The following is a 24,102-nucleotide window of genomic DNA, read 5'->3' on the forward strand; positions in this document are numbered from 1 at the left end:
CTATAGCTCCTCTCTGATTTTATTTTATTGTAGATGTTTATAATAGACTCTTTCTTTCTTGATCTCGAACTTTCGTCTATTTTTGTTTTATTCATTAAACTTTATTTGTTTTCATTAAATATTCTAATGTTTAATTATCGATTAATTTTATAAAAAAAATAATTTGATTTTGTTTTTTAAATAAAAATTCAAGGATCAAGATTGAAATTGAAATTTCCAAAAAAAAAAAAAACTTTACATGTGTTTATTGTTTAAATGATGTCAAAATGTTCAATTTAGTCCTTCAAGTTTCACATTTTACATATCTAGTCTCTATTCTTTGGTTTTATGTTTTGGTCTTTTGGTTTATTTTTCAAAGTCTAGAAAAGAGAAAAAATTTATAGAAAAAAAATGATGAAAGTTCTTGAATTGTCAAATTTTGGCCACTAAAAACTATGATTTTGATGTCTTTATATTCATCTAGGTGAACTCAATGAATATAGTTTTTGCCTTCGTTGATGACCAACAAGGTGGATTAGGGCTAAAAAAAATTAATATAATTTGATTTTGAGTTTTTTTGTCAAATTAAAATGTGTTTTGAAATTAAAAATAGTCATGGAAGTATATATGATGGTTTTTCTACGTTTTTGGAGAAAAATAATTGAGATTTAGACCCTATTTGTTTGCTGGAAAGTAGTTTTCTTTTGGAAAGTAGTTTTTTTGGAAAGTGAATTCCTGAAAAGTGAATTATTTTTTTATATTTGGTAGTGTTATGGAAAATGAACTGGAAAACCCTTTTCAGTGTTTGGTTATGTTATGAAAAATGAACTGGAAAATAATTTATTAATGAATTAATTTTTTTTTCAAATATATCTAATATATGAAAAATATTTAATATAAATATTTAATCACTTACAATAAAAGAATAAAATCTAAAAAGTATAATGATGAATTTTTTTATTATATCATATATTCATATATAGCTTATTTTATAAAATATAACTATATATGTCATATAATATTATAGAGATATAACCTTGTGAAATTTTTCATAAATAAAACTTATTAATAGTTTTGATGTTTTGTTTGGTTTTTGGAAAAAATACAGAGCATGGGTTGCAGCAAATTAAACAAGATAAACCGTGAAAAAAACACAGCAAATTATATCACAAGATTTATGTCATTATTATAACTACAGATTAAACAAAAAGATGAAAACATAAGACAAATAATAAATAGACATTTGAGAAAAAAAATCACCTGAAAAAAGAGCTGATAGAAATGCTTCAATTGTTCTGTAAAGAGATTTGAGAGAAAGAGAGTTATGGATTTATATTCTGAACACACTATGTTATGTTTTTTTGTAAACAAGAGAAAGTGTTTTTTTTAGGATAAGAAAAAAAAAAACACTTTCCTGCCATAAAACATTACTTTTTCCTTTGACCGGAATTCATTTTCCTTGACCAACTTTCCAAATGTTTACCAAACATAGAAAAGTGAGGAAATTAGTTTTCAGAAAAATAAATTCCTAAAAACAAACAAGGCATTAATCTTTTAAGATCTAAAAACTTAAACTTTAATTTTTTTCACCACAAGAATAAGCTTTAATGGTCACAAAATGTTGTATACAATTGACATGAGAAGAATGTGGTTGATGCTATTTAAAAAATTATGCAGGAATGGGCTACATGTCTATCTTTTTTATTAAAAAAAAATAAATCAAGCGTACAAACCTGGCCTTCCACCCTAAGCTTGAAGCGTGCCTGGACTTTATTATTTTGGGCTAGACACACGGGATGTCTACCCTTTCTCTCTTTTTTTTTTTATTAAAAAATAGCTTTATCATTTTGAGCTTATAAGGTTTTTTTATATAATATGATACACTTTAGATAAAATTATTTATATTTTTTCAATTACACCATTGTTTTCGAGGTAAAACTAACCATTACTTTTTTAATAGTTATATATGAACTTAATATGATTCATTTTTTTAAAAGAAAATCCCTCATGAACATCTAATGCAATAAGATATTTGTTTTATTTTTTATTGTAATTTTTTAAATGTTTTTTATTCATTTTTATATTATTTTTTTATCAATTTATGATTTTTTGTGTTTTTTTATTGAAGTTTTTTCAATTATGATAATTTTTTATTAAAAAACAATATTTCTAAAAAAGAAGAAAAAAATTGTAAAAAGAGAGTTTTGATTAGAAAGGCACATTTTTTACTCATTTAAATTCAATAGAATTTTTTTTCTAATTTTTATTTTAATTGCCTTCATTTTTTTTATTTAATAAACCATGTTTCTAATAAAAAAAAAGATTTGTTAACTTTTTTCAAAATTTAAATCATTGTTATTTCTATGAATATCCATTTTTATTTCCATACAATTAAATAAGAAAATAATAATTTATCCATTTTAAGATCAACTTTCCACTTTAGTTTTTAATTAATATTAATAACTCTTTCTATGATTCATATATTTTTCAATTTGTTTTATAATAACTTTGCCGCCCCACCTCATGATATTCATTACCACATAGGGAAACTGACTTCTCCAACTGAATTTTCTGTAAACAAATTGTCAAGAGACATAGCTGTCAGAATCAATTGTAAAAGCAACCGAACTTGTTTTCTACTAGAAACTTAAAGGAGCATCAACATTTTATTTCCTAGGAGCTCAAAAAGTCAGCTGAATACAGAATGCTTGCTTTCTAGTAACTAAACGTATGGTAGGGTGACATTACAGAGCAATGCATGCACCCTAAAAACAAACCCCGGACATTACAGAGCAATTCATAGTCTCTATTCTTTGGTTTTATGTTTTGGTCTTTCAGTTTATTTTTCAAAGTCTACAAAAGAGAAAAAATTTATAGAAAAAAAATGAGGAAAGCTCTTGAATTGTCAAATTTTGGCCACTAAAAACTATGATTTTGATGTCTTTATATTCATCTTTAAAAGGTGAACTCAATGAATATAGTTTCAAGCTAAAAAAAATTAATATGATTTGATTTTGAGTTTTTTTGTCAAATTAAAATGTGTTTTGAAATTAAAAATAGTCATGGAAGTATATATGATGGTTTTTCTATGTTTTTGGAGAAAAATAATTGAGATTTAGACCCTGTTTGTTTGCTGGAAAATAGTTTTTTTTGGAAAGTGGTTTTCTTAGAAAGTGAATTCCTGAAAAGTGAATTATTTTTCGATGTTTGGTAGTGTTATGGAAAATGAACTGGAAAATATTTTCCAGTGTTTGGTTATGTTATGAAAAATGAACTGAAAAATAATTTTTTAATGAATTAATTTTTTTTTCAAATATATCTAATATATGAAAAATATTAAATATAAATATTTAATCACTTACAATAAAAGAATAAAATCTAAAAAGTGTAATGATGAATTTTTTTATTATATCATATATTCATATATAGTTTATTTTATAAAATATAACTATATATGTCATATAATATTATAGAGATATAACCTTGTGAAATTTTTCATAAATAAAACCTATTAATGGTTTTGATGTTTTGTTTGGTTTCTCGAAAAAATACAGAGCATGGGTTAGGGTTTGCTGTGTTTGAATGGTTTTGATGTTTTGTTTGGTTTTTGGAAAAAATACAGAGCATGGATTGCAGCAAATTAAACAAGATAAACCGTGAAAAAAATGCAGCAAATTATATCACAAGATTTATATCATTATTATAACTACAGATTAAACAAAAAGATGAAAACATAAGACAAATAATAAATAGACATTTGAGAAAAAAAATAACCTGAAAGAAGAGCTGATAAAAATGCTTCAATTGTTCTGTAAAGAGATTTGAGAGAAAGAGAGTTAGGGATTTGTATTATGAACACACGATGTTATGTTTTTTTGTAAACAAGGGAAAGTGTTTTCCTTAGGATAAGAAAAGAAAAACACTTTCATGCCATAAAACATTACCTTTTCCTTTGACCGGAATTTATTTTCCTTGACCAACTTTCCAAATGTTTACCAAACATAGAAAAGTGAGGAAAATAGTTTTCAGAAAAATGAATTCCTGAAAATAAACAAGGCATTAATCTTTTAAGATCTAAAAACTTAAATTTTAATTTTTTTCACCACAAGAATAAGCTTTAATGGTCACAAAATGTTGTATACAATTGACATGAGAAGAATGTGGTTGATGCTATTTAAAAAATTATGCAGGAATGGGCTACATGTCTATCTTTTTTATTAAAAAAAAATAAATCAAGCGTACAAACCTGGCCTTCCACCCCTAAGCTTGAAGCGTGCCTGGACTTTATTATTTTGGGCTAGACACACGGGATGTCTACCCTTTTTCTCTCTTTTTTTAATTAAAAAATAGCTTTATCATTTTGAGCTTATAAGGTTTTTTTATATAATATGATACACTTTAGATAAAATTATTCATATTTTTTCAATTACACCATTGTTTTCAAGGTAAAACTAACCATTACTTTTTTAATAGTTATATATGAACTTAATATGATTCATTTTTTTAAAAGAAAATCCCTCATGAACATCTAATGCAATAAGATATTTGTTTTATTTTTTTATTGTAAATTTTTAAATGTTTTTATTCATTTTTTTTATTTTTTTTTATCAATTTATGATTTTTTGTGTTTTTTTATTGAAGTTTTTTTTTAATTATGATATTTTTTTATTAAAAAAACAATATTTCTAAAAAAGAAGAAATAATTTGTAAAAAGAGAGTTTTGATTAGAAAGGCACATTTTTTACTCCTTATTTAAATTCAATAGAATTATTTTTTTTCTAATTTTTATTTTAATTGCCTTCATTTTTTTTATTTAATAAACCATGTTTCTAATAAAAAAAAAGATTTGTTAACTTTTTTCAAAATTTAAATCATTGTTTTTTCTATGAATATCCATTTTTATTTCCATACAATTAAATAAGAAAATAAGAATTTATCCATGTCACTAATCCAAATATTTCCATGTACATTTATCAATATCTTTTGCTACAATGAAGATCAACTTTCCACTTTAGTTTTTAATTAATATTAATACTCTTTCTATGATTCGTATATTTTTCAATTTGTTTTATAATAACTTTGCCGCCCCACCTCATGATATTCATTACCACATAGGGAAACTGACTTCTCCAAACTGAATTTTATGTAAACAAATTGTCAAGAGACATAGCTGCCAGAATCAATTGTAAAAGCAGCCGAACTTGTTTTCTACTAGAAACTTAAAGTAGCATCAACATTTTATTTCCTAGGAGCTCAAAAAGTCAGCTGAATACAGAATACTTGCTTTCTAGTAACTAAACGTATGGTATGGTGACATTACAGAGCAATGCATGCACCCTAAAAAAAACCCCAGACTGTTTTTTTTTTTTTTTCCTATAAGATCATTCCCATTGAAATTGAGGAAAAAAAGTTGACAGACAGATTGTATGAAGACATGCATAACCTGGCAACCTCATAGAAAAGTTCGAGCAGTCCAATAAAAAAACAGACGCATTCCTACTTTCCTAGTCTCATATAGGCAACAACAAACACAAGACTATTTACCAAAACAGACATCGAATGTTTATTTCCTGCTGACTCGTGACAATGAAAATTGAAAGACGAAGGTGATTTCCATTCTCTCTTCCACCTCAAAGAACCATCAGAGTCTTCTCAATATCCTCCCTGCACAACCCAATAAGGATGAGTGAAACAAGATGATATGGTAAATGGCAAAAAGGAGCTAGCTCTTTCTTAAAGTTGATATAGTGTTCAACTTCTCCTCGCATTTCAGCAGTATCCAGTTTCCCACGATAGATCAGTTGGTAATTGCGTGACAGCAATCACAAGACTCTTGATGAAACTTTCCTGTCATCTAACTTGTAACCAGTCACCAGCTAACCTAGTTACACAAGATGACGTTTTAATCTATCAACCTGAAAACAAACCTACACGTCATACAAGTATGTAAGGCTCTGTAAATCATTCTTCCTCCATCTCACCACCCAGGTATAATCTAAAAACTAAAAAGAGGTTCTAGTTAATTACTTAATGGGGGAGTGCCTTACTTGGTCTGACCACCCTGGTTTCCCTGGTGGTGCATAGTTCCCTTGCTCTTCTTGCGTGCTCCTCTGCTCCATTTGTGCGGACCTCAGACCATCACCTGGGTTATGTTGTCCATAGCCAGTATTTCCACCTTGCCCATAGTTTCTAACAGGGGGTTGCCTTACTTGGTCTGACCACCCCGGTTGCCCTGTTGGTGCGTAGTTCCCTTGCTCTCCCTGAGTGCTCATCTGCTCAATTTGTGCAGACTTCTGACCATCACCTAGGTGACGTTGTCCAATGCCAGTATTTCCACCTTGCCCATAGTTTCCAGCATGGGTGGGAGAATAATTCCTGTCACCTCCCCTATAATCTCTTTGCCCAGGAGATCCATGATCCCTGGGATCTCCTTGCAGGAAGCTCCTTTGATCTGGGGCATAATGATTTCCATGCTGTCCTTGGTTGTAACCTTGCTGTCCCGGGGGATAAAGATTCCCCTGCTGTCCTTGGTTGTAACCTTGCTGTCCTGGGGGATAATGGTTTCCATGCTGTCCTGGGTTGTAAGCTTGCTGTGCTGGGGGATAAAGATTTCCTTGCTGTCCTTGATTTGTGTTCCTCCCTCCAGGGGCATGATCCCTATTGATCATCGGCATACTACCGCCTGGCCCTGGAGGACCACGGTTTTGCTGTGGTGGGTAATTTTGTTGAGGACCATAGTTACTACCACCTCCTTGCATGTGCCCTTGTTGACCGTGCTGGGGTGGCGGCCCTTGATGATTTGGCATTGGACCTCCTTGCTGGTTAAATCTAGGTGGACTTCTATTCCGCTCATACCGTCTTTCTCCCCCTCTATGAACTGGGGGTGGTCTCGGAGTAATCACTCCATTTTCATACTTGTCTCCTGCAAAGCAGATTACATCAGTTTAAATCACCATCCTAACAAACCAAATCATTCTGCATTTTAACTAACTTGTGCAATAACCAAAACTACCAAAGTTAAAGGACTAATACTAGCTTAAACAAGTAAAACAAAAACCCTAAATATATCACGCAATAACCCAAATACAAATTTAACTACTGAACAGAACAAACAAATTTTAATCACAAGGAGAAAAACCTGACCTCCGTATTCCTTGTTCACTGGATCAATATACGAATCAGGTAGTACAAAAACAACCCCAGGAACATCTGTTTAAACCATCATACATAACAAGTCAGCAAGCATTCCAGACAATAACAATGCACAAACTAAGAATGCTAAAAACAGAGACAAACCGACTGACAAAACCCGACCTTTAAACTTTTCTGACTCCTGTTCAGACATCAAAGCCTGAAACCCTTGATAAGTAGTTGTGCTACAAGCATAAATCTTCTTCTTCGCCTCCTCAATACTTCAAAAAACATCACAACAGCATTAATTATATATAGATTTCAAGCTAAAAATAAATAAATCAATAAATAAATAATAACCTGATGTTGAGTCCTTGGGCACAGATTCGTTCATAAGTAGCGACCATTTCTTCAGGAGAGGGTTTGGGATCTTTGGGGAAATCAACGGTGATGAGCCAGTGATTGTAATCGCAGCCTGGGAACAGAATTGTGTCCTCAGTGATTTCGTCTCCGTCCTCGTAAAGCTTGTACTTTTTCTCTGGTCTCGCCGTCGTCGTTGACATCATCGACACCCTGGTTCCTGTGAAAACCCGCGATCGGGAAATGATTGTGGGGGACTGTGCGGCTGGTGGTGCGATTGGTACAGGAATGGAGAAAGGACGTTGCAGTGTGGAAGAGAGTGGAGTTAGGGTTCGACGGAGGCGGAGGAGGCGGAGCGCCATGGCGTAATCGTGAGTGCTAGGGTTTTAGAGCGGGTTTAGGAATTTCTTTTCTTTTTGGTAAGACACTCACCCTCCCGCTCTAGTACCTGAGCAGCTGTTTTTCAGGATTAATTGCATTATTTAGTCCCTCTACTTTGAGAATTTTCTTAATGTAGTACCTCTATTATTTCTTGGATTTATGTAGTTCCTTAACTTAAGATGTTTTTATAATGTGATCCCTCCATTAAGATGTCGTATGAGTTACATACTAGTCCCACTTTAAAGAAGAAATACATACTAGTCCCACTTTTTTTAAAAAATAGATAAATAATAAAAAAGAATTAAATTTGAGAATCATTAAAAATAATATAAATATCTTCACTCAACTTAAAAAAAAAAACTTTACTCTCTTGTTTCTCTCTTTAAATATTATAAAAGAAATATTTAAGTTAAAACTTGTTAAAAAAATATTTCTCATTTAAAAAAGGCCTTAAGATTATTGAATTATGTTATTAATGTTGGATTCCCGAATATTATACATGCAACATGAATAATAAAATAAAATTATTCGGGAGTTTCTAGGATCCCGTTAGACAAATCTAGAGTTGTTTAAGAATTTATTACCTGAAGATCTGATTTTTTTTACTTTAAATAAATATTTAAAGTTTGAATTGTTGTAAACCACAAGTCATTCAATTGTACAACTTCCAATGATAATTCATATGAACCACAATAAAAAATCTCTTAAATTTTTATTTAGAAGAGAGAGATTGTCATACCCAAAGTGTTAACTTTTTATCTTGTGACTTACGTAAATCTAACAAACAACCACTAAAAAAATAAGAGGGATAGCTTACTATTTATAAAAAAATATGAGAAACCCTATAAATTGATAAAATATCAATTTGCCCCTTGAATAATATTCATGTATTAATTTAGGATAATTTTAGAAATTAACCTAATCAAGTCCTTACTTAGTTTTTCTAGGTCTAAAAATATAATTTCTATATTAATTATATTCTACTCCTTAATTTTAAAAATATATTTTAATCAAGTCATACTTAATTAAATTATCTCAGTTTAATTTATGACTAATGGTTCTTAATATGTGTATCTTATTAGGTTTATAATATGTTGGTCCAAATATAAATTATAATTATAAGTATGATTTTTATAGGTCTAAAAATATAATTTCTATATTAATTATATTATAGTCCTTAATTTTAAAAATATATTTTAATCAAGTCATACTTAATTAAATTATCTCGGTTTAATTTCTGACTAATGGTTCTTAATATGTGTATCTTATTAGGTTTCTAATATGTTGGTCCAAATATAAATTATAATTATAATTAAATAGAATTAAATAATTTAATTTATTATCAATTTAACAAGTAATTAATTTATATTTGAAGATCAAATGCATCGATATATTGGTTCAAATATAAATTATAATTCTAATTAAATATAATTAAATAAATTAAACAATTTAATTTATTATCAATTTAACAATTAATTAATTTATATTTGAAGATCAAGTGCATTGTCTAGCGACATGTCATGATTCTCCAAATATTAGAAAAGTGATTAGTGATTTAACTTAACATTTTAGTGACCAGTTTCTCATTGTAATTAACATCCTTTCATCAATAATGTTTTGATTTAACATTAAAGCATAAAGTATATTTGTCATGTTAAATCATGTTTGTTCTCTATATAATAGTCATTTATCGTTTGAATAAGATTTGAAATTCTTTTCAAATCTCATTCTACCCTGACCAAAGATTTATCAGTCAATACTATTTGAGAATAAATAGAATATTTTTTCTAATTCACCTACAGTAATGAATCATCTCATGATCACTTAAGTACTTTCACTTGGTTCATGTTATACTCAATATATGCCCCTTCATTACCTCAATTAAAATAACATGTAACAGAATCAAAGTACAACATTATCTATATAAGATAACTTAGGGATCTTAAATCTAAGGTGAGCCTTTCCATTGATACATGTGATCTCTTCATATGAAATTCTCATATGGGTTATTTCATTGTACATGTCTCTTGATAAGTATCTATATATTAGTTCTAGGTATTTCTTATACCCCAGCTCATGAGAACAACTGCTTCATTTCATAAGAAAATAACATGATATGTACTAGTCTCTACGACTCTGATAAATGTCTAATATTTAAGAGTGCATCAAGCAATAACATTTTAGGAACAATGTTTCGATGCAATAAGAATCTCATAATTATAATAATTTTATAACTTTATTTGCAAAGTATTTTTTCCCCATGGACTTTATCTTTACTCTAGATTCATAAATCAAATATTAGATTTATTAATTTGAACATTAAAAATAAATTAAGTCTTTATAAATAATATATATATATATATATATATATATATATAATATTATATATAATAAACCGATTGATTACATGACATATTAAACTAACAATTAATCTGGTTCATGCAAAAAACACCAACCTAAATATATTTGGCAACTAATTAAAAGTTGGTCATAGGATTTATTTGGATCCTATATCTAAAGAAATTAAAGCTAGAAAAGTTAAAGAATCTTTATTTTAATGATGATGAGCCTAGTTATAAAACTTAAATTAATTTGTGGGTTGATTCGAGATCTGAATCAGTTCGAGTTTAAAAAAATAAAAGAATGATTAATTTGGATAACTCAATCAGAAAACCATGTTGACCTACGATTTAGATAACCTAGGATAAAATCTAGTAAAAAATCAATTGATTTTTTTTGAAAAAAAATCAAATCAATCCGAGTTGATTCTCTTATTCTTTGACTTACATCTTATCATATATCGATTTTCTTATCGGATTTTAAAATTATGGTGATGAGGCAGCAATCCACCTTTGTTTTCCACCGCGCATCTCATTTCTTATTTGGATGGTAATTTTCCTTTGCTTTCTATATGTTTTGACTATGTAAAATTGTGATGTTTTTCCTTGTTTTTGGCAATTATTTTTCTTGCATGAATTGGCAAGATCTACCATTTAGTTCAGTAGTTCATGTTACATAAACTAATTCAACATAATGACAGTTGTGAGATCCATTCTTGCACTCTGATTTAGACTTATGATGTGTTTGTCTGTCTCTTTCCAGGAAAGAGACGGCGTTTGAAAGATGCATGGAGGACTAACCCAACTAGTTTTCTTTCCTTTACTGAATCTATTGCAGTTAATTTTTTATAAATTAATATTTTCATAACAACAAAAATTTATTAATTAATTGAGATATTATTTAACCTTTAAATCTAAGAAAAGACTGAATAAAAATATTATTTAATCGATATTACTAATTTATTTAGTATTGATTTATCAAGGTTATCATGCTATATATTTTGTAAGGTTCCTTGAGCAGGGCACTGGAGTTTAGTTTAAAGAGCTTGTAGTTTCCCCAATCATGCTGTGGTATTCCATTCACGTAATTCAATATATTAGAAATAGATTAAATTTAATCGAAATTATATTTATTTGAAGTCATGAAAGTAAAAATCATAAATTTATCCCAAGTTAAGCTTAAAAGCTACTGCATGTCTAAACTCCTCCCTTGTTTTTTATATTAAGTAAAATAATTGTTTGATAATTACCTTCTACGTTAAATAAACTGAACTGGGATTCTTTGTGAAGCTCTATTATTTATATGAATAGTAAATTGTTTATTTTCAATTCAACTCATTTTTCTCTTTTTAATTTTTTTAATTTATTTCATCCTTGGTTTTTTATGAACAGTCATTCAGGTTACTTTTAAATTGACCAAGTCAACTAAATTATATTGGGGTAACTCTCAAACAATTTAATTTTAAACCTAGTCTTGATAAGAAGTTAGGTGAAATAAGTTTTTTTCTATCAATTTCATCTTCTAACGTTTTCTTATATGTCGATCGGGTTACCTTTAAATTGACCAAGTCAACTAGATTATGGTAAAGCAACTCTCACATGGTTTAATTTTCTTTCATTTCTCTTCTTTTTTCTTTTTATTTCTTCTTCTTTTTTTCCCTCAATTTCTTCCTTAGATTTTATTTTTAACAGTCATTCAAGTTGTTTTTAAACAAGTTAAGTTGACCGGATCACATTATGAGAACCCCTATATTATTTAATTTAAAATATGGGCTAGGTAAGGGGTCGTGTCGAGAGATTTTTTTTGTCAATTTCATCTTTTTTTTCCTCAAACTCGGACATTTTTAACAAGTTAGTAGGTTTGTTTTTGGATTGGCCAAGTCGGCAGGATAAGGTTTGAGGAACTCCCACTAAACAAAAATTAAACTAGATAAGAAGTTAGTTCAGGAGATTTTAAAGTTGACCAACTAGATCAGGTTTTAATAATAATATTAAATAGTTTAAAAAATTGATCCAACATGCAACATAATAATAACATGTAAATTAGTATAATATAAGTGATTTCACAAAAATATCATTTGGATAGGAAAAAATACAATTTAATTTTTTCTTTTCTGTTTTTTTTTATCAAAGTTATTAAATTCAGTTAAACCTATCTCCTAATCCAAGGCTAAGATCACCTGATGAGCAGGTTAACTACTTTAATCGACTTGAATCAATCAAAAACAACTTTGTTTTAAGATTTTTTTTTAAAAAATAAAGATTGAAATTATATTGATTTGAACATAAATAGAAAATCAAATTTTGATTAGGTAAATTGTATCAAAAGTTTATCAATCAAATTAATTAAATGACGTCGAATCAACTACTCCTGTATGGATTGATTTGAAACTCAACCTAGAATAGGGTTTGGTCGGCTGTCTCACGTGGACCTGAAACGAGTTTAACAAACAGTGGTTTTGACATCAACAAGAACATCCAAAAGTAAAACATAAATTCCGAAATATACTGTAAAAATCAATTTCAGGCATAGTTCGAATGCATATAAGATTTATCAAGTTACAACAGTTTCATTCGAGACTACAAAATGAAAGAAGAAAAACTTGAAGAAACTCAACAACAAGAAAGATTAGCAATGATCATAGATATCTCCCTCTCGAACACACGGCCTGATCCCGACACAAACAAAAAGAGATCTAAGTAGTTATGATTAAAAAGCACTAAACTCTTCCTCTTTGTGTGTCTCAATGACAACATCAGACGTAGGATAAGCAACACAAGTGAGAACCCAACCTTCCGCTATCTGGTCTTCATCAAGGAAGCTACCATCAGACTGATCCACAGTCCCTTGCACAACCTTGCCAGCACATGAAGAGCAAGCTCCAGCCCTGCATGAGTATGGGAGGTCCATTCCATGCGCCTCCTCAGCATGGTCGAGGATGTAGACGTTGGTGGGGCAATCAAACTCCTCCTCACCGTCAGGAGTGATGAGCTTCACCTTGTGCGCTGCCATTGCTTTAGCACGTCCTCCTCGACTGGCTTTTAAGCCAAAAAGCGCCTCCCCCACGGCGGGAAGAGCCCGTAGGCTTGTTACTGGCTTTTGTTTAGCAAACGAGGTGCTAACCATGGCGCTGGTACTGAGGGCTGCTGCGGTTGCCATTCTTCTTCAATCCAGTCTTACAGACAAGGCTTTCGGATAAAAAGTCTCTCTCTCTCTCTCTCTCTCTCTCTCTCTCTCTCTCTCTGAATGTGGGAGTCCAAAGGCAGTCGGAGGCTCGTGGAAATGGTGTGGCTAGGAATGAGAGGTGAAGTAGCATGGAAAAGAACCCTATCTGCCACATGGCAACCTTCTGTGGCTTGCGTTATCTTTCATGGTGTTAAAAGGATCTAACGATAGGATGAGTAAAAAATTAAAAAATCGATTAAATTAAGAAAATTGAAGAAAAATAACTAAAAAAATTAAATTATATAAAAAACTAATTATAATTTTAAAAAAATCAACCAGTTCGGTTTTAATTCGGTTTTAATTTTATAAATCTGAAACTAAAAAAATTGAACCGAAATCGAGTCAAATCAAAAAAACCAAGTCAAACCAGTTTGAATTGGTTTTTGTTCTAGAAAACTAAATCAAACTAAAACCAATCAGTTTGAACTAATTTTAATTTTTTTAAAAAAAATTAGTTTAATTATTTTTTTAATAAAAACGAAAATCTTCACCCTAATGACGACAACCTTATATGACTTTTGCGAACCGACACGATGGACTCCAGGACATTAACCGCATAACACGTTGACAAATAAATTGCATACGTGTACCTCCAGTTTGTTTTTGTAATTCAACCTTCGTTTTATCTCTCCATCACATGTTCAGTCCCATTTGCTAACTACCTAGTTTATTTCAACTGCACCGCGGGTAAAATAATTATTTTTATAAAAAATAAATATAAGTTTTTTCAAATATATTGTTAACAAAAAAAGATTCTCAATTATAAATAAAAAGAATTTCAATTTTGCGCCAAAAAAAAAAAGTTCCACTCGCCTGCGGATCCAATATTTTTTCTACCGCAAAAAGAACAAGTGTGCAGATATTACAATGTCAAGAAAAAAAATATAACTGAATAAAAATATTGATACTTAAATATAATAAAATATTAATACTTAAATATAATAAAAAAGAGTAAAATATATGTTTTAATGTAAACATTTAAAATCTCAAATTAATTTTTAATATAATAAAAAAATAAGACAAAGTTGAAATTAAAAAAGGTTAAACCATTTTCCTACAGTTTTTTGTTTAATAATTTTTCAAAAAAAAAAAGATAAGAAAAACAAATAAAAAAAATTACAAAAAAACAAAGATAAAAAAAAATAGTATAAATAAATAAAGTATAGAGTAATAAGTATTCTGAGTATGAAGAATAAATAATAATATTTTTCTTTCAAGAAAAAGTGTAATAAAAACAACTAAAAAATTATAAAAAAATAAAAATAACAAAAAAATAATAATAAATAAAACATATATAGAGAGTGATATACAAGCCAAATCTAAAGAACAAAAAAACAAGAAGAAATTTTCTTTTTCTAAGAAACTAATAAAACTACATATTCGCTATCACTATCGTGAAAAAAATAAAAATTACATCATTTCTACAGTGAAAAAATATTTTCTTTTAGTACATGTACAATAATAGTTTTAAAAACTCTCTTTTAAACATGGGTTAAGATCAATTATAGTTTTTGTTTTTTAACCTACTATTTTGTAAACTATAACTACAAAAACACACTTGGTAAAAACAGGCAGAGCATAATTCAAAATCCCAAGGCTACAAAGTTGGACAAATACAAACCCTAAGGCAGGCCATCCTGGTTTCGAAAATTATGAATGCGCATTCAAAGGGCTCAATTCATGTTTAGAGGAAACCAGAAAACTGGCCCTGCCGAGATGCGAAGTACTGTTCAATAAAAGTTTCCAGAGAACTGCAAAAATAGCATAGATAGTTTATAAGCAGCGCAGAAAGAATTTCCAGAACCTGAACATGACGATTCTTCCCAAGATCAGTAAATAATAAGAACAAATTCAACAAAAAAAAAGAAAGGAAAATGGGTATCAGTCCTTCGTGTAGTGTACCTACTTCCATGAGAAAGCGTATAACAAAATGAAAGGCGTTTGATATATTTTTCTAGCTTCACAGATTACAAAAACAATCTCTTAATTCTAAATTAAGACCTTCACTTACAGCCGGGGAAGATAACCAAAAAACATCTCAAGGCTTCCTTTTTTCCAGAGAACGAAGAATATATCCCCCATCCCAAAACCCTGTTATATCTGTGCATTGTTGAGTTCCCCATACATGACCAGAGGCTTCATCTCAAAAATCATTGTCTCAACAATAAGAACAAGCTCTGAGGAAGCACTTTGAGGTCTACATTTCCTCGCTGAAGTTCTAGTCGCATTTTATGTTCTTGTAGATCCTCCTCACAAACAAATTTGAGCCTAAATAACCAACAGCTCCTGCGCATGAAAAAAATAATAATCATATCAATCATTATGAGAAAGAACCAAAAAAAGGGTACAACGATAAGGACATCCTTGATCTTGATCCCTGATTCATGGCCAATTCAGTTGCAAATTGCATCAATTACTACAAAAATTGCTGGTATTTGCTATCAACCAGCAAATGATTGTATCAGGGGCCTCATCACGAATTTACTAGAGGTCAAAACTACCAACAAGTATAATCTGTTTCCCATGAGAAACAAGGAGGATTTAATGAGAATGGACATTAATTCAGTCAACACAAAGGCGATAGCAACTAGGGCATTGTGCAGTATAAACAACAAAAATACAAAACTCACCACAGAGAATTCCCAATCCAAGACAGAACATCAAAGTGTATCCAAAATAGAAGCTTGTCTGGAAGAAGCCCGACATCTTAGTCTTCACATAGAAGTAATATATTGAGTACAAGTACACATAAACAGCTGTTGAGGCAGCAGAGAAGAATGAAGTCCACTGCCAGTGATAGTTCTCAGCATTAAGCAAGAAATATGTTCCCACAATTGTCACGCAAACTGTTACAATAATGAGAATCAGGAAAACAAGCAGCATAAACCCGTACACATAGTAGACCTGTCAACCAGCAGCAGAAGCAAGGTTAGTGAGCTGTCAAGGAAAAACATAGCTTAATTTGTATCATCATTTGTTTTTTGGGTTCTCATCCATGAAAACAAAAAAAAAATTAAGTGATCAGAAATATTTTAATATACATAAAACAAATGATCAAAAATTAAGTGATCAGAAGCAAGGTTAGTGAGCTGTCAAGGAAAAACATAGCTTAATTTGTATCATCATTTGTTTTTCGGGTTCTCATCCATGAAAACAAAAAAAAAATTAAGTGATCAAAAATTAAGTGATCAGAAGCAAGGTTAGTGAGCTGTGAAGGAAAAACATAGCTTAATTTGTATCATCATTTGTTTTTTGCGTTCTCATCCATGAAAACAAAAAAAAAATTAAGTGATCAGAAATATTTTAATATACGTAAAACCAATCTAAACATGCCTTCCAATCAGTTAAAAGGCAATAAAAAACTAGAATAGGGGGTACCCGGGAAAACTTTTCAGTATATAACATATTTGCAGCATGCTTTTTCTGGGTAGGAAAAGAATTCCGTTGCAGTTCTTCATTCGTTTAAAAAGATTTGGTCAAACATAGACAAGCATGTCCGTGCCCTTAAGAAACAGAACTCAAGATAAGTCATTAGGCAACAAGGTTTTTCTAGAATCAAACTTGCTTGAAATCAGGTGAGTATCAAACTACTGTCATACACTTTTAGATGACAGTTTTATGCCCTCGAGCTGATACAAAATTTGCACCACAAAAACACAGAGTTAAAATTAAGGGTATCGAGAAACAATCATTATACATGAGATTGAGATATTTTTACTTGTGCCAATCAACAATAAAACAAAAAATTTCACCTTGTAATTCCAGAAGGATGTGAAGACAAAGTACATCTCAATGAATATGCTGCCAAAGGGCAAAAGTCCTCCCATCATCGAAACCACAGATGGTGTGAGGTACCATTTCTTCTCAGGAATTGGACGGGGAATGGTTTTCACACGACATGGATTGTTTGGAGCACCACTCCAATTTCTTCCAACAACAGTGCCAAGAAGAGCCAGAGGGAAGGAAATAAAAGCCCATATTACAAAAACTACCACAATGGTGCCAAAGGGAATGGCTGCTAAAGATCCATAGAAAATGGCAATTGTGTTCAGGATGAACCCAACCCCAAAGCACATAAATGGAAAGAGACAAGCGGTGAGAATCATCGACTTGATCCAATTTTTGCCTGTTAACCACAATAGAACCATAAGCAAATGATGAAGACAGAAAACAGAAAAATCAGCTGACTGATGGATGAAGATACGTACCTCCATGGCGAGAGTACATCCCTCCACTCACATAACCAGCAATGAATGATGTGAGAGCATAGCATGTTATGAATGTCGTGACAATAGCTCCTCTCCTGCAACACAAAAATACCATCAAACTTTACCACACAAGACAAATGATTGAAAGGGAAGGAAAAATTACAGCAAAAAGAACCCCCCAAAAAACAATTCACTGGTTACAGTTTACATAATAGTTTCAAGACATTCAGTCTCCAACCAAAGACCAAAGTAAATAGGATAATTTACAATATCATCAAGTTAATAGACAGATCAAATCACTCTTCAGATTAAAAGTTCTTTCACAAATGTCCAGCATATCCTTTCCCTTTTATCCACTTGGACAGCATTTTCAGCAGCCAACCACATCCAAATCCAAACAAATTCAACATCACCATAAATCCATGATAGAATCATTTAAAGATGAACGCAACCATTCAAAACCAATATGCATGATTCATTATCAAAGAAGATTGAAGTTATATTTGAAAAGCTCAAAACACAAGTACATGCCTCTCAATTTCAGTAACGGGTACACCATGACGAAAAATGAGGAAGCACGATAAAACTAAATTTGTTGTTAACTAATGAGGCATTAATTCCAGTCAATGAAACAGCAGAGCCTGAAATTGCATTAACCAAATGAATCCAATTCTGTGTCTGTATTTGTAAATGTATATTGAACTCAATCCCAGCACACAGCCAAAGTATTCCAAGAATCCAAAGTTGACTCATCCAAAATCGTTGCCAAGAGAATTCTCAAATGCTAATCCACTCATTAATTTCTTTATGCCAATTAAAGAACACCAAACTTGCACCACCAATTGCACTGAATCCATGGTTCCTAACCCACTGACACCATGGCGTATGAAGGTGATGTCAACATCTCAAACATCAATGACAGCAGAATATCATTTATGGCCATGAATACATCTTTTACAAATTCATGCACCACTATTTTGCAATCCTGTCATTGACAAGAGCACAGTCAAAGGGATTCTCAATCTCCACAGCTAACCCTTCCCTCAGATCTCCCTGCTGATAAAGTTTAGTCCAGGAGAATATCATAGTCTTGGGATAACAAGTAGGGGGTGGTTGAATAAAATAGAGGAAAGGAGTACAGGTACGCTACATGGATCCGTTGGGTAAAGATTACCTGCAAAGAGATGCATGCCCCTTGGAGATTTCTGTTTGTTTTGGTTTGGTGGTTTGTTCAATGGGAAAAAGAGGAAGGGAAATGTTAAGGTTGTTTGAATTAAAGTTGTTTGAATCAAACAGAAAAAAGATCTAACAAGTACATAATGGCAGATTGTAGACATCCTAAGAAGATGAAAGGAGGGCATATTGATTCCACACGGGGAATAAAATTGAAGTCAACAAATCCTTGGCAGTTGTTTTAACATGTAGCTTGCAAGACAACTTGTATACAAATCTTAATTGGATACCATGTTAAAAAAGACTGCAGGGTATAACAAGAGGATAAATTCAAGGGAACTTCCAGGAAATTGCAACCACTAAGCATCCCAGCAACATAATCCAAAGAGATGATAACCACTATAGATTGTAAGGTCAAATATCAAATTTACCTGCTTGCTAATTAACTATCAATGATAAAGTATAAAACATATAAATATGATAATTTGTATACGATAATAGAGACTATCTAAGTTGACAAAGGTTAATCCATGTGTTTCAGAGTAAAATCTCAACATACCCGACATACAACGTTCCAACAATTGCCATCAAGATGACAAGAAGCACAAGCAACGCTAGCTGAGCACCTGTTCCAACAACAGCTGAGAGAAGAACCATACTGCGAGGTGGCCGGAAAACATCTCCATGAACAAGTTTCCAACCAGTCTCCTCACTAACATCTCTTTCCTGAGAAAAATGTCAGGATAATTTGCACAATTTCACAAGTTACAGTTCTATTGCAGTTACTTACATGAGGAAAAAATATATTGATGAAAAAAAAAAACAGCAATCTGACAATGAAGAATCTACTAGAATTCAGTCTTTAAAAAAAAAAGCCAAAGATAAAAATTATTCTCAGGAAACCTATCAAAATAAACAATAACAATAATAATGAAAAAAAAAATATTCTCAGTAAACCCGTCAAATAAACAATAACAATAATAATACCCATTAAATTAGAATATAGAGAAGCATTACCAGAGATTCCACAAGGTCATCATCTTCCCGAGCATATTTTGCATAGTCATTTCTAAGAGTCCGCATCAAAATCATTGACACTAAACCGGTGAGAAAGATAACCATCATGAATGAATTGAAGATGGAAAACCAATGGATCTGCACTTTCAAATGCATTTACAGCAAAATAAGTAAGTGTTAAACAAATTACAATTAAACAGCCAATGATCCAACAAATAATCAAAATGCTTTTGTAGAACTAATGATACTTTTTAAATCAAGAATAGCAAACAATTGGAAGCACAAAACTGAACCAACATCACTTTTTACCTGATGCTCAAAGAAGGGGTAGTCCAAATAAACATCAAAGCGACGTGCAAAACTGACATTAGTCAAACTCCATTTGACAGAGTATGTCAAGTCCAAAATTCTCCCAGATTCAAGGGGCTTTGCATTTTCTTGTGTGAGATTGACGTGAATAATCTGCAAGCAAAGATGCTTTAACATTGATAAAAAAAAATAAAGACATTAATAGAAAGTCATATGGAAGTTCAGGATCCATAAACCTGATCTTTATTATATTGGATAGTAATGCTCTTGTGCGTGAAAAGGAAATGCTTGCCATTTTCACCATTCTTATCAGGACGCAATTCACCAACAAACCCTAAAATATAATAAGGATAAATACAAGAATAAACTATCCAGTCACGTTGAGAGAAAAGTACAACAATACAAGTCCTGCAAGTACATACCCCATAATGGCAGATCATCTGAACTTGCAATCAGAATCCCAAAGATCATGAACCATGAGAAAAGAGGCCAGAAAAGTAAACGGTGAGCATTCCGACATGCAAAAGAAATTTAGTCCAATGATATAGTTCAAAAGATCACATAAACCTCAAAAAAAAAAAAACAATAATTGTTCTCAATTGCATCCTTGAATAGTAGAGGGAAGCGGAGGGAAGGATGCACAGGCAGAGTAGAGGAATTGTGAGCATTAAATTAACAGAAGCCTAAACACACTGATATAGAATAAAAATACACACCCAATGCTTTCACCCACATCAGGAACACATCTGAGAATACAGCTCAAAACATACCCACAAAGAATTCAAGCCAATAATTGTTCTCAATTGCATCCTTGAATTGTTTGACCTTTGCTTCATCAAGCTCAAGCTGACAAGTGACACCTTTGTCCACATTCTCTGTTAAAAACAAAAATATGGGGAAAAAAATAGGTGTCAAATAAATGCAACAAAAAATTTCTGGACACATTCCACCAGACAAGTTAATGTGCAAGAAAAGAATTTACATACTCCCAAACTTTATGTCAATCTGGCTATCAATAAGCTCATTGCCACCAAGGACCTCACCGAGGCCACCCCATTTGTGTGTAGCAACATCACCAGATGGATGGCAAAATGGAAGGCTGTAATAATTGTATGTCTCTTGTGGATTGTTATAAGGACCCACTTTATTTACCCATAGTTTAACGGGTTCCTCTTGTCCATACTGCAGACATAATTTAAAAAACAAAATTGCAATTGGGGGGTAAATTAAAAGCATAGTAAGTGGTTGACTAAAGAATTCATTTCATTTAAATAAAACCATCAGGAAAATCATTTTGACCCCGGATCATATGAGAAAAGATTGAGCCAAGTTAGCTCACACCAAGTCAGAAATCACATCTTATTATTAAAAGATTAAGAGAAGAAACGTCAGTTTACTACCGAAAATGGAATGTCTGTCCCTCTCTATATGGCCAGTCACTCTTTCCAGTATTCTCTCATCATCCAAAATCATGCATAGTCAATTATTCTCATTCCCCGCAAACATATATGAAAACAAAAGTTTTAAAGCAAACAAAAGATGCAAACCACTTCAGCATTCCAAGTCACAAGTCCACTACAGCTAACATTTGTTCCCAAAATCTTTCCTCAACAAATCCAAACTCGATGGCTCCTAACTAAGTTCATCCTATCCATAAAACATAACATATTGAACCCAGAGTGAATTTCCACATCAAATCTCACCAACAAACACTATACACACGAAGCACCTTTCACAATGTAATGCATAAACTGCCATTTGCGAAATCAAAACTCGATCCATGAACACCAATCAACCTAACATTTAAACCCATTGTTACGTTAATGTTTTTAGGTATCAAATCTAAATAAGTTACAAAAATTGTTTCCTAATGAAAAACCAGCCAAATAATTCCCTAAAATATAATCCAAAAAAGATCAGGTCATAATCAGATCCAATTTTTCAATAATTCAATAATCTAAGCACCTTTCACACGAAAACGACGCAAAAACTAACAGATCTGAGTCAAATTCGGGAACGAGACACATAAAACCTGAATAACGAGATCTGCGAGTTACGACTGACTCAGTACACCTGAGTCAAAACGAAACAAAACAGAGCAAATAGGGTTTGAGCTATCAAATCTTCCGTTTACCCTGTGATCTGCGTCGAAGGCGAGAGCGGGAGAGAGGATAAGGAGGGAAATGAAGGCGAGGAGAGGAAGGGATCGAGCAGTGGTTGCTGAGGACATGGCGATCGAGGGTGACGGTGGGATCTGATGGTCCAGATTCGATCAGTCAAGTCGAATCAGATCGATTTTTTCTCGTAAATCTTTTTTCAAAAACAGATGAATTCTCTCGCTTAGCTCTGAATTTTTCTTTTTCTTTTTTTTTTCCTTTCAGGTAGAGAGAAAGCGGGGGGGAGTGAAGAGACAGGAATGTAAGGCAAGGAGCTCGGGATTTAATATTTGCGACTGACTTGTTACACGCTTTTTCATTGGTAAGTAAACGATTTATTTAATTATTTATGTCCAAAGCAATATGAATGAATATATATAATAAGTGTATATATTTTCTTTTCTTATACGCCATCCATTCTGTAGAATTATAGTCAATAACTTGATTAATTGTCTAAGCTACGTTGCAGGGTTTTTATTTCAATCCATAAAAATAATTATTTTAGTTTTTTTATTCAAAAAAATTATAAATGCATAAAGCTTATTTTACAGTTTATAATAATAAAAAATAAACTAAAACAGAAGAGTTTTCACACGCTCATAATGCATTGAAGAGTGGAGTGGTATTTTTTATTTTTTTTTGTTTTGTCTCCTTAACTTTTGTTTTCATCAATAGAGTCCTTTATTTGCAAAGTTAATAGCCAATTGTATTTGTTGTCTATGAACAAAATTGAATAAAAGAGGATTAACATAGAAAAGGTGCTAAAAATAGGTGTGTGTTTAAAGTTGGTGCAAAAGGTATAGTTTAGTCCTCCAAATTTAACAATTAGATCTATCATGTTTCTTGTGTTTTTCTAAATTCAATTTCGATACAAAACTTTATTTTTTATAATTTTCAAGTCCCTGGTTTTTAAGGAGATAAAAGGTTTTGTTGAAATTTAGCATAGAGAAAAAGTCATTATTTTTTCATATTCCGACCATAAAATTGGTTTATCTTAGTGTCCACATGTTCCATTCAAAGAAATTAGTTTTATGGTGGTTTTTTGAAATCTTAACATTATATATAAAAAAAATAGATCAAGGTCATGGAAGAAAAATCTAACCCTATTTGATTTTATGTTTTAAAATCGTTTTTGGGGTTTTTTAGGATGATAAACTGATTTATAGGTGTTTTGAGAGTGTTTTTAAAATGTTGTTTGGTTAAAATAGGTTTTTAGGGGGGAGATGAATCTACCCTATTTTATATGTTGTTTTTTAGTGCATTTTTTTTCCTTTAATGGTTTTTTTAAAAGTGCAATTTAACATTTTATTATCATTAATTTTTTACTTGAGCTTGAAATAAAAAAAATGCAATTTTATCTTTTTTTTTGTCATTTAGCTTAAAAAATTATGCCAAGTTGAGATAATGTCCATAGCCTATATTGTAAATTTTACCGGTTAATTCAAGTTGACCGTATGATATATTTTTTAAATATCATTTACAATTCTTCTATAACTCTTAAATTTACTTATATATTAAATTCAATATGCGGTCAATTAAGTCCTGTTCAAGGCCTAGCCATGAAGAGAAAAAAGAAAGGAAAGAAAGAGAGATAAATTATTTAATCAGGCTAACTCATTGTGATCGTATCCATTACTCAGATTGTAGATTTCAGATATTAACCCAGATCAATATAATATGTAGTCTTATCATTTCACTCTCTTATTATTATTTTTATTAAATCTCTTGGTATCTTGTTGTATCACTTTTTAACTATGATCAAGCAAGGTTAAAACGACAATTGTGTGAATTTTTTTTTTAACAAAATCACCATATGAATAGGC

At 31.2% G+C, this 24,102-nt stretch overlaps 3 protein-coding genes across 4 annotated transcripts; all 3 read right to left on the reverse strand.

Annotated features, from left to right (window-relative positions):
* Positions 1-5,180: 5,180 nt before the first annotated feature.
* LOC7480753 (multiple organellar RNA editing factor 1, mitochondrial) lies at positions 5,181-7,917 on the reverse strand. 2 transcript variants are annotated; one of them, XM_006385141.3, is made up of 5 exons: positions 7,471-7,916; positions 7,294-7,391; positions 7,123-7,188; positions 6,027-6,901; positions 5,181-5,643 (listed from the first exon to the last, which is right to left on the reverse strand). In XM_006385141.3, exons 1-5 carry the CDS (start codon positions 7,830-7,832, stop codon positions 5,632-5,634), a joined length of 1,413 nt encoding a protein of 470 aa, XP_006385203.3. In that variant the 5' UTR covers positions 7,833-7,916; the 3' UTR covers positions 5,181-5,631. The 2 variants fall into 2 exon arrangements, with proteins under 2 accessions (XP_006385203.3, XP_024453962.2); XM_024598194.2 differs by lacking the exon at positions 5,181-5,643 and adding an exon at positions 5,750-5,894 and having other exon boundaries at positions 7,471-7,917.
* A 4,779-nt stretch (positions 7,918-12,696) lies between these two features.
* LOC7480754 (ferredoxin-A) lies at positions 12,697-13,480 on the reverse strand. Its single transcript, XM_002304017.4, has one exon. It carries the CDS (start codon positions 13,348-13,350, stop codon positions 12,901-12,903), a length of 450 nt encoding a protein of 149 aa, XP_002304053.1. The 5' UTR covers positions 13,351-13,480; the 3' UTR covers positions 12,697-12,900.
* A 1,859-nt stretch (positions 13,481-15,339) lies between these two features.
* On the reverse strand, positions 15,340-22,560 carry LOC7480755 (transmembrane 9 superfamily member 1). Its single transcript, XM_024597335.2, has 12 exons — positions 22,258-22,560; positions 21,110-21,305; positions 20,894-20,998; positions 20,546-20,563; positions 20,360-20,457; positions 20,124-20,276; positions 19,815-19,952; positions 19,357-19,523; positions 17,625-17,719; positions 17,169-17,542; positions 16,047-16,320; positions 15,340-15,702 (listed from the first exon to the last, which is right to left on the reverse strand). The coding sequence occupies exons 1-12, from the start codon at positions 22,351-22,353 to the stop codon at positions 15,635-15,637; spliced, it is 1,782 nt and encodes a 593-aa protein (XP_024453103.1). The 5' UTR covers positions 22,354-22,560; the 3' UTR covers positions 15,340-15,634.
* Positions 22,561-24,102: the final 1,542 nt, after the last annotated feature.

This window comes from Populus trichocarpa, chromosome 3, assembly GCF_000002775.5.
Source record: "Populus trichocarpa isolate Nisqually-1 chromosome 3, P.trichocarpa_v4.1, whole genome shotgun sequence".
In the NCBI taxonomy this organism is placed as follows: domain Eukaryota; kingdom Viridiplantae; phylum Streptophyta; class Magnoliopsida; order Malpighiales; family Salicaceae; genus Populus; species Populus trichocarpa.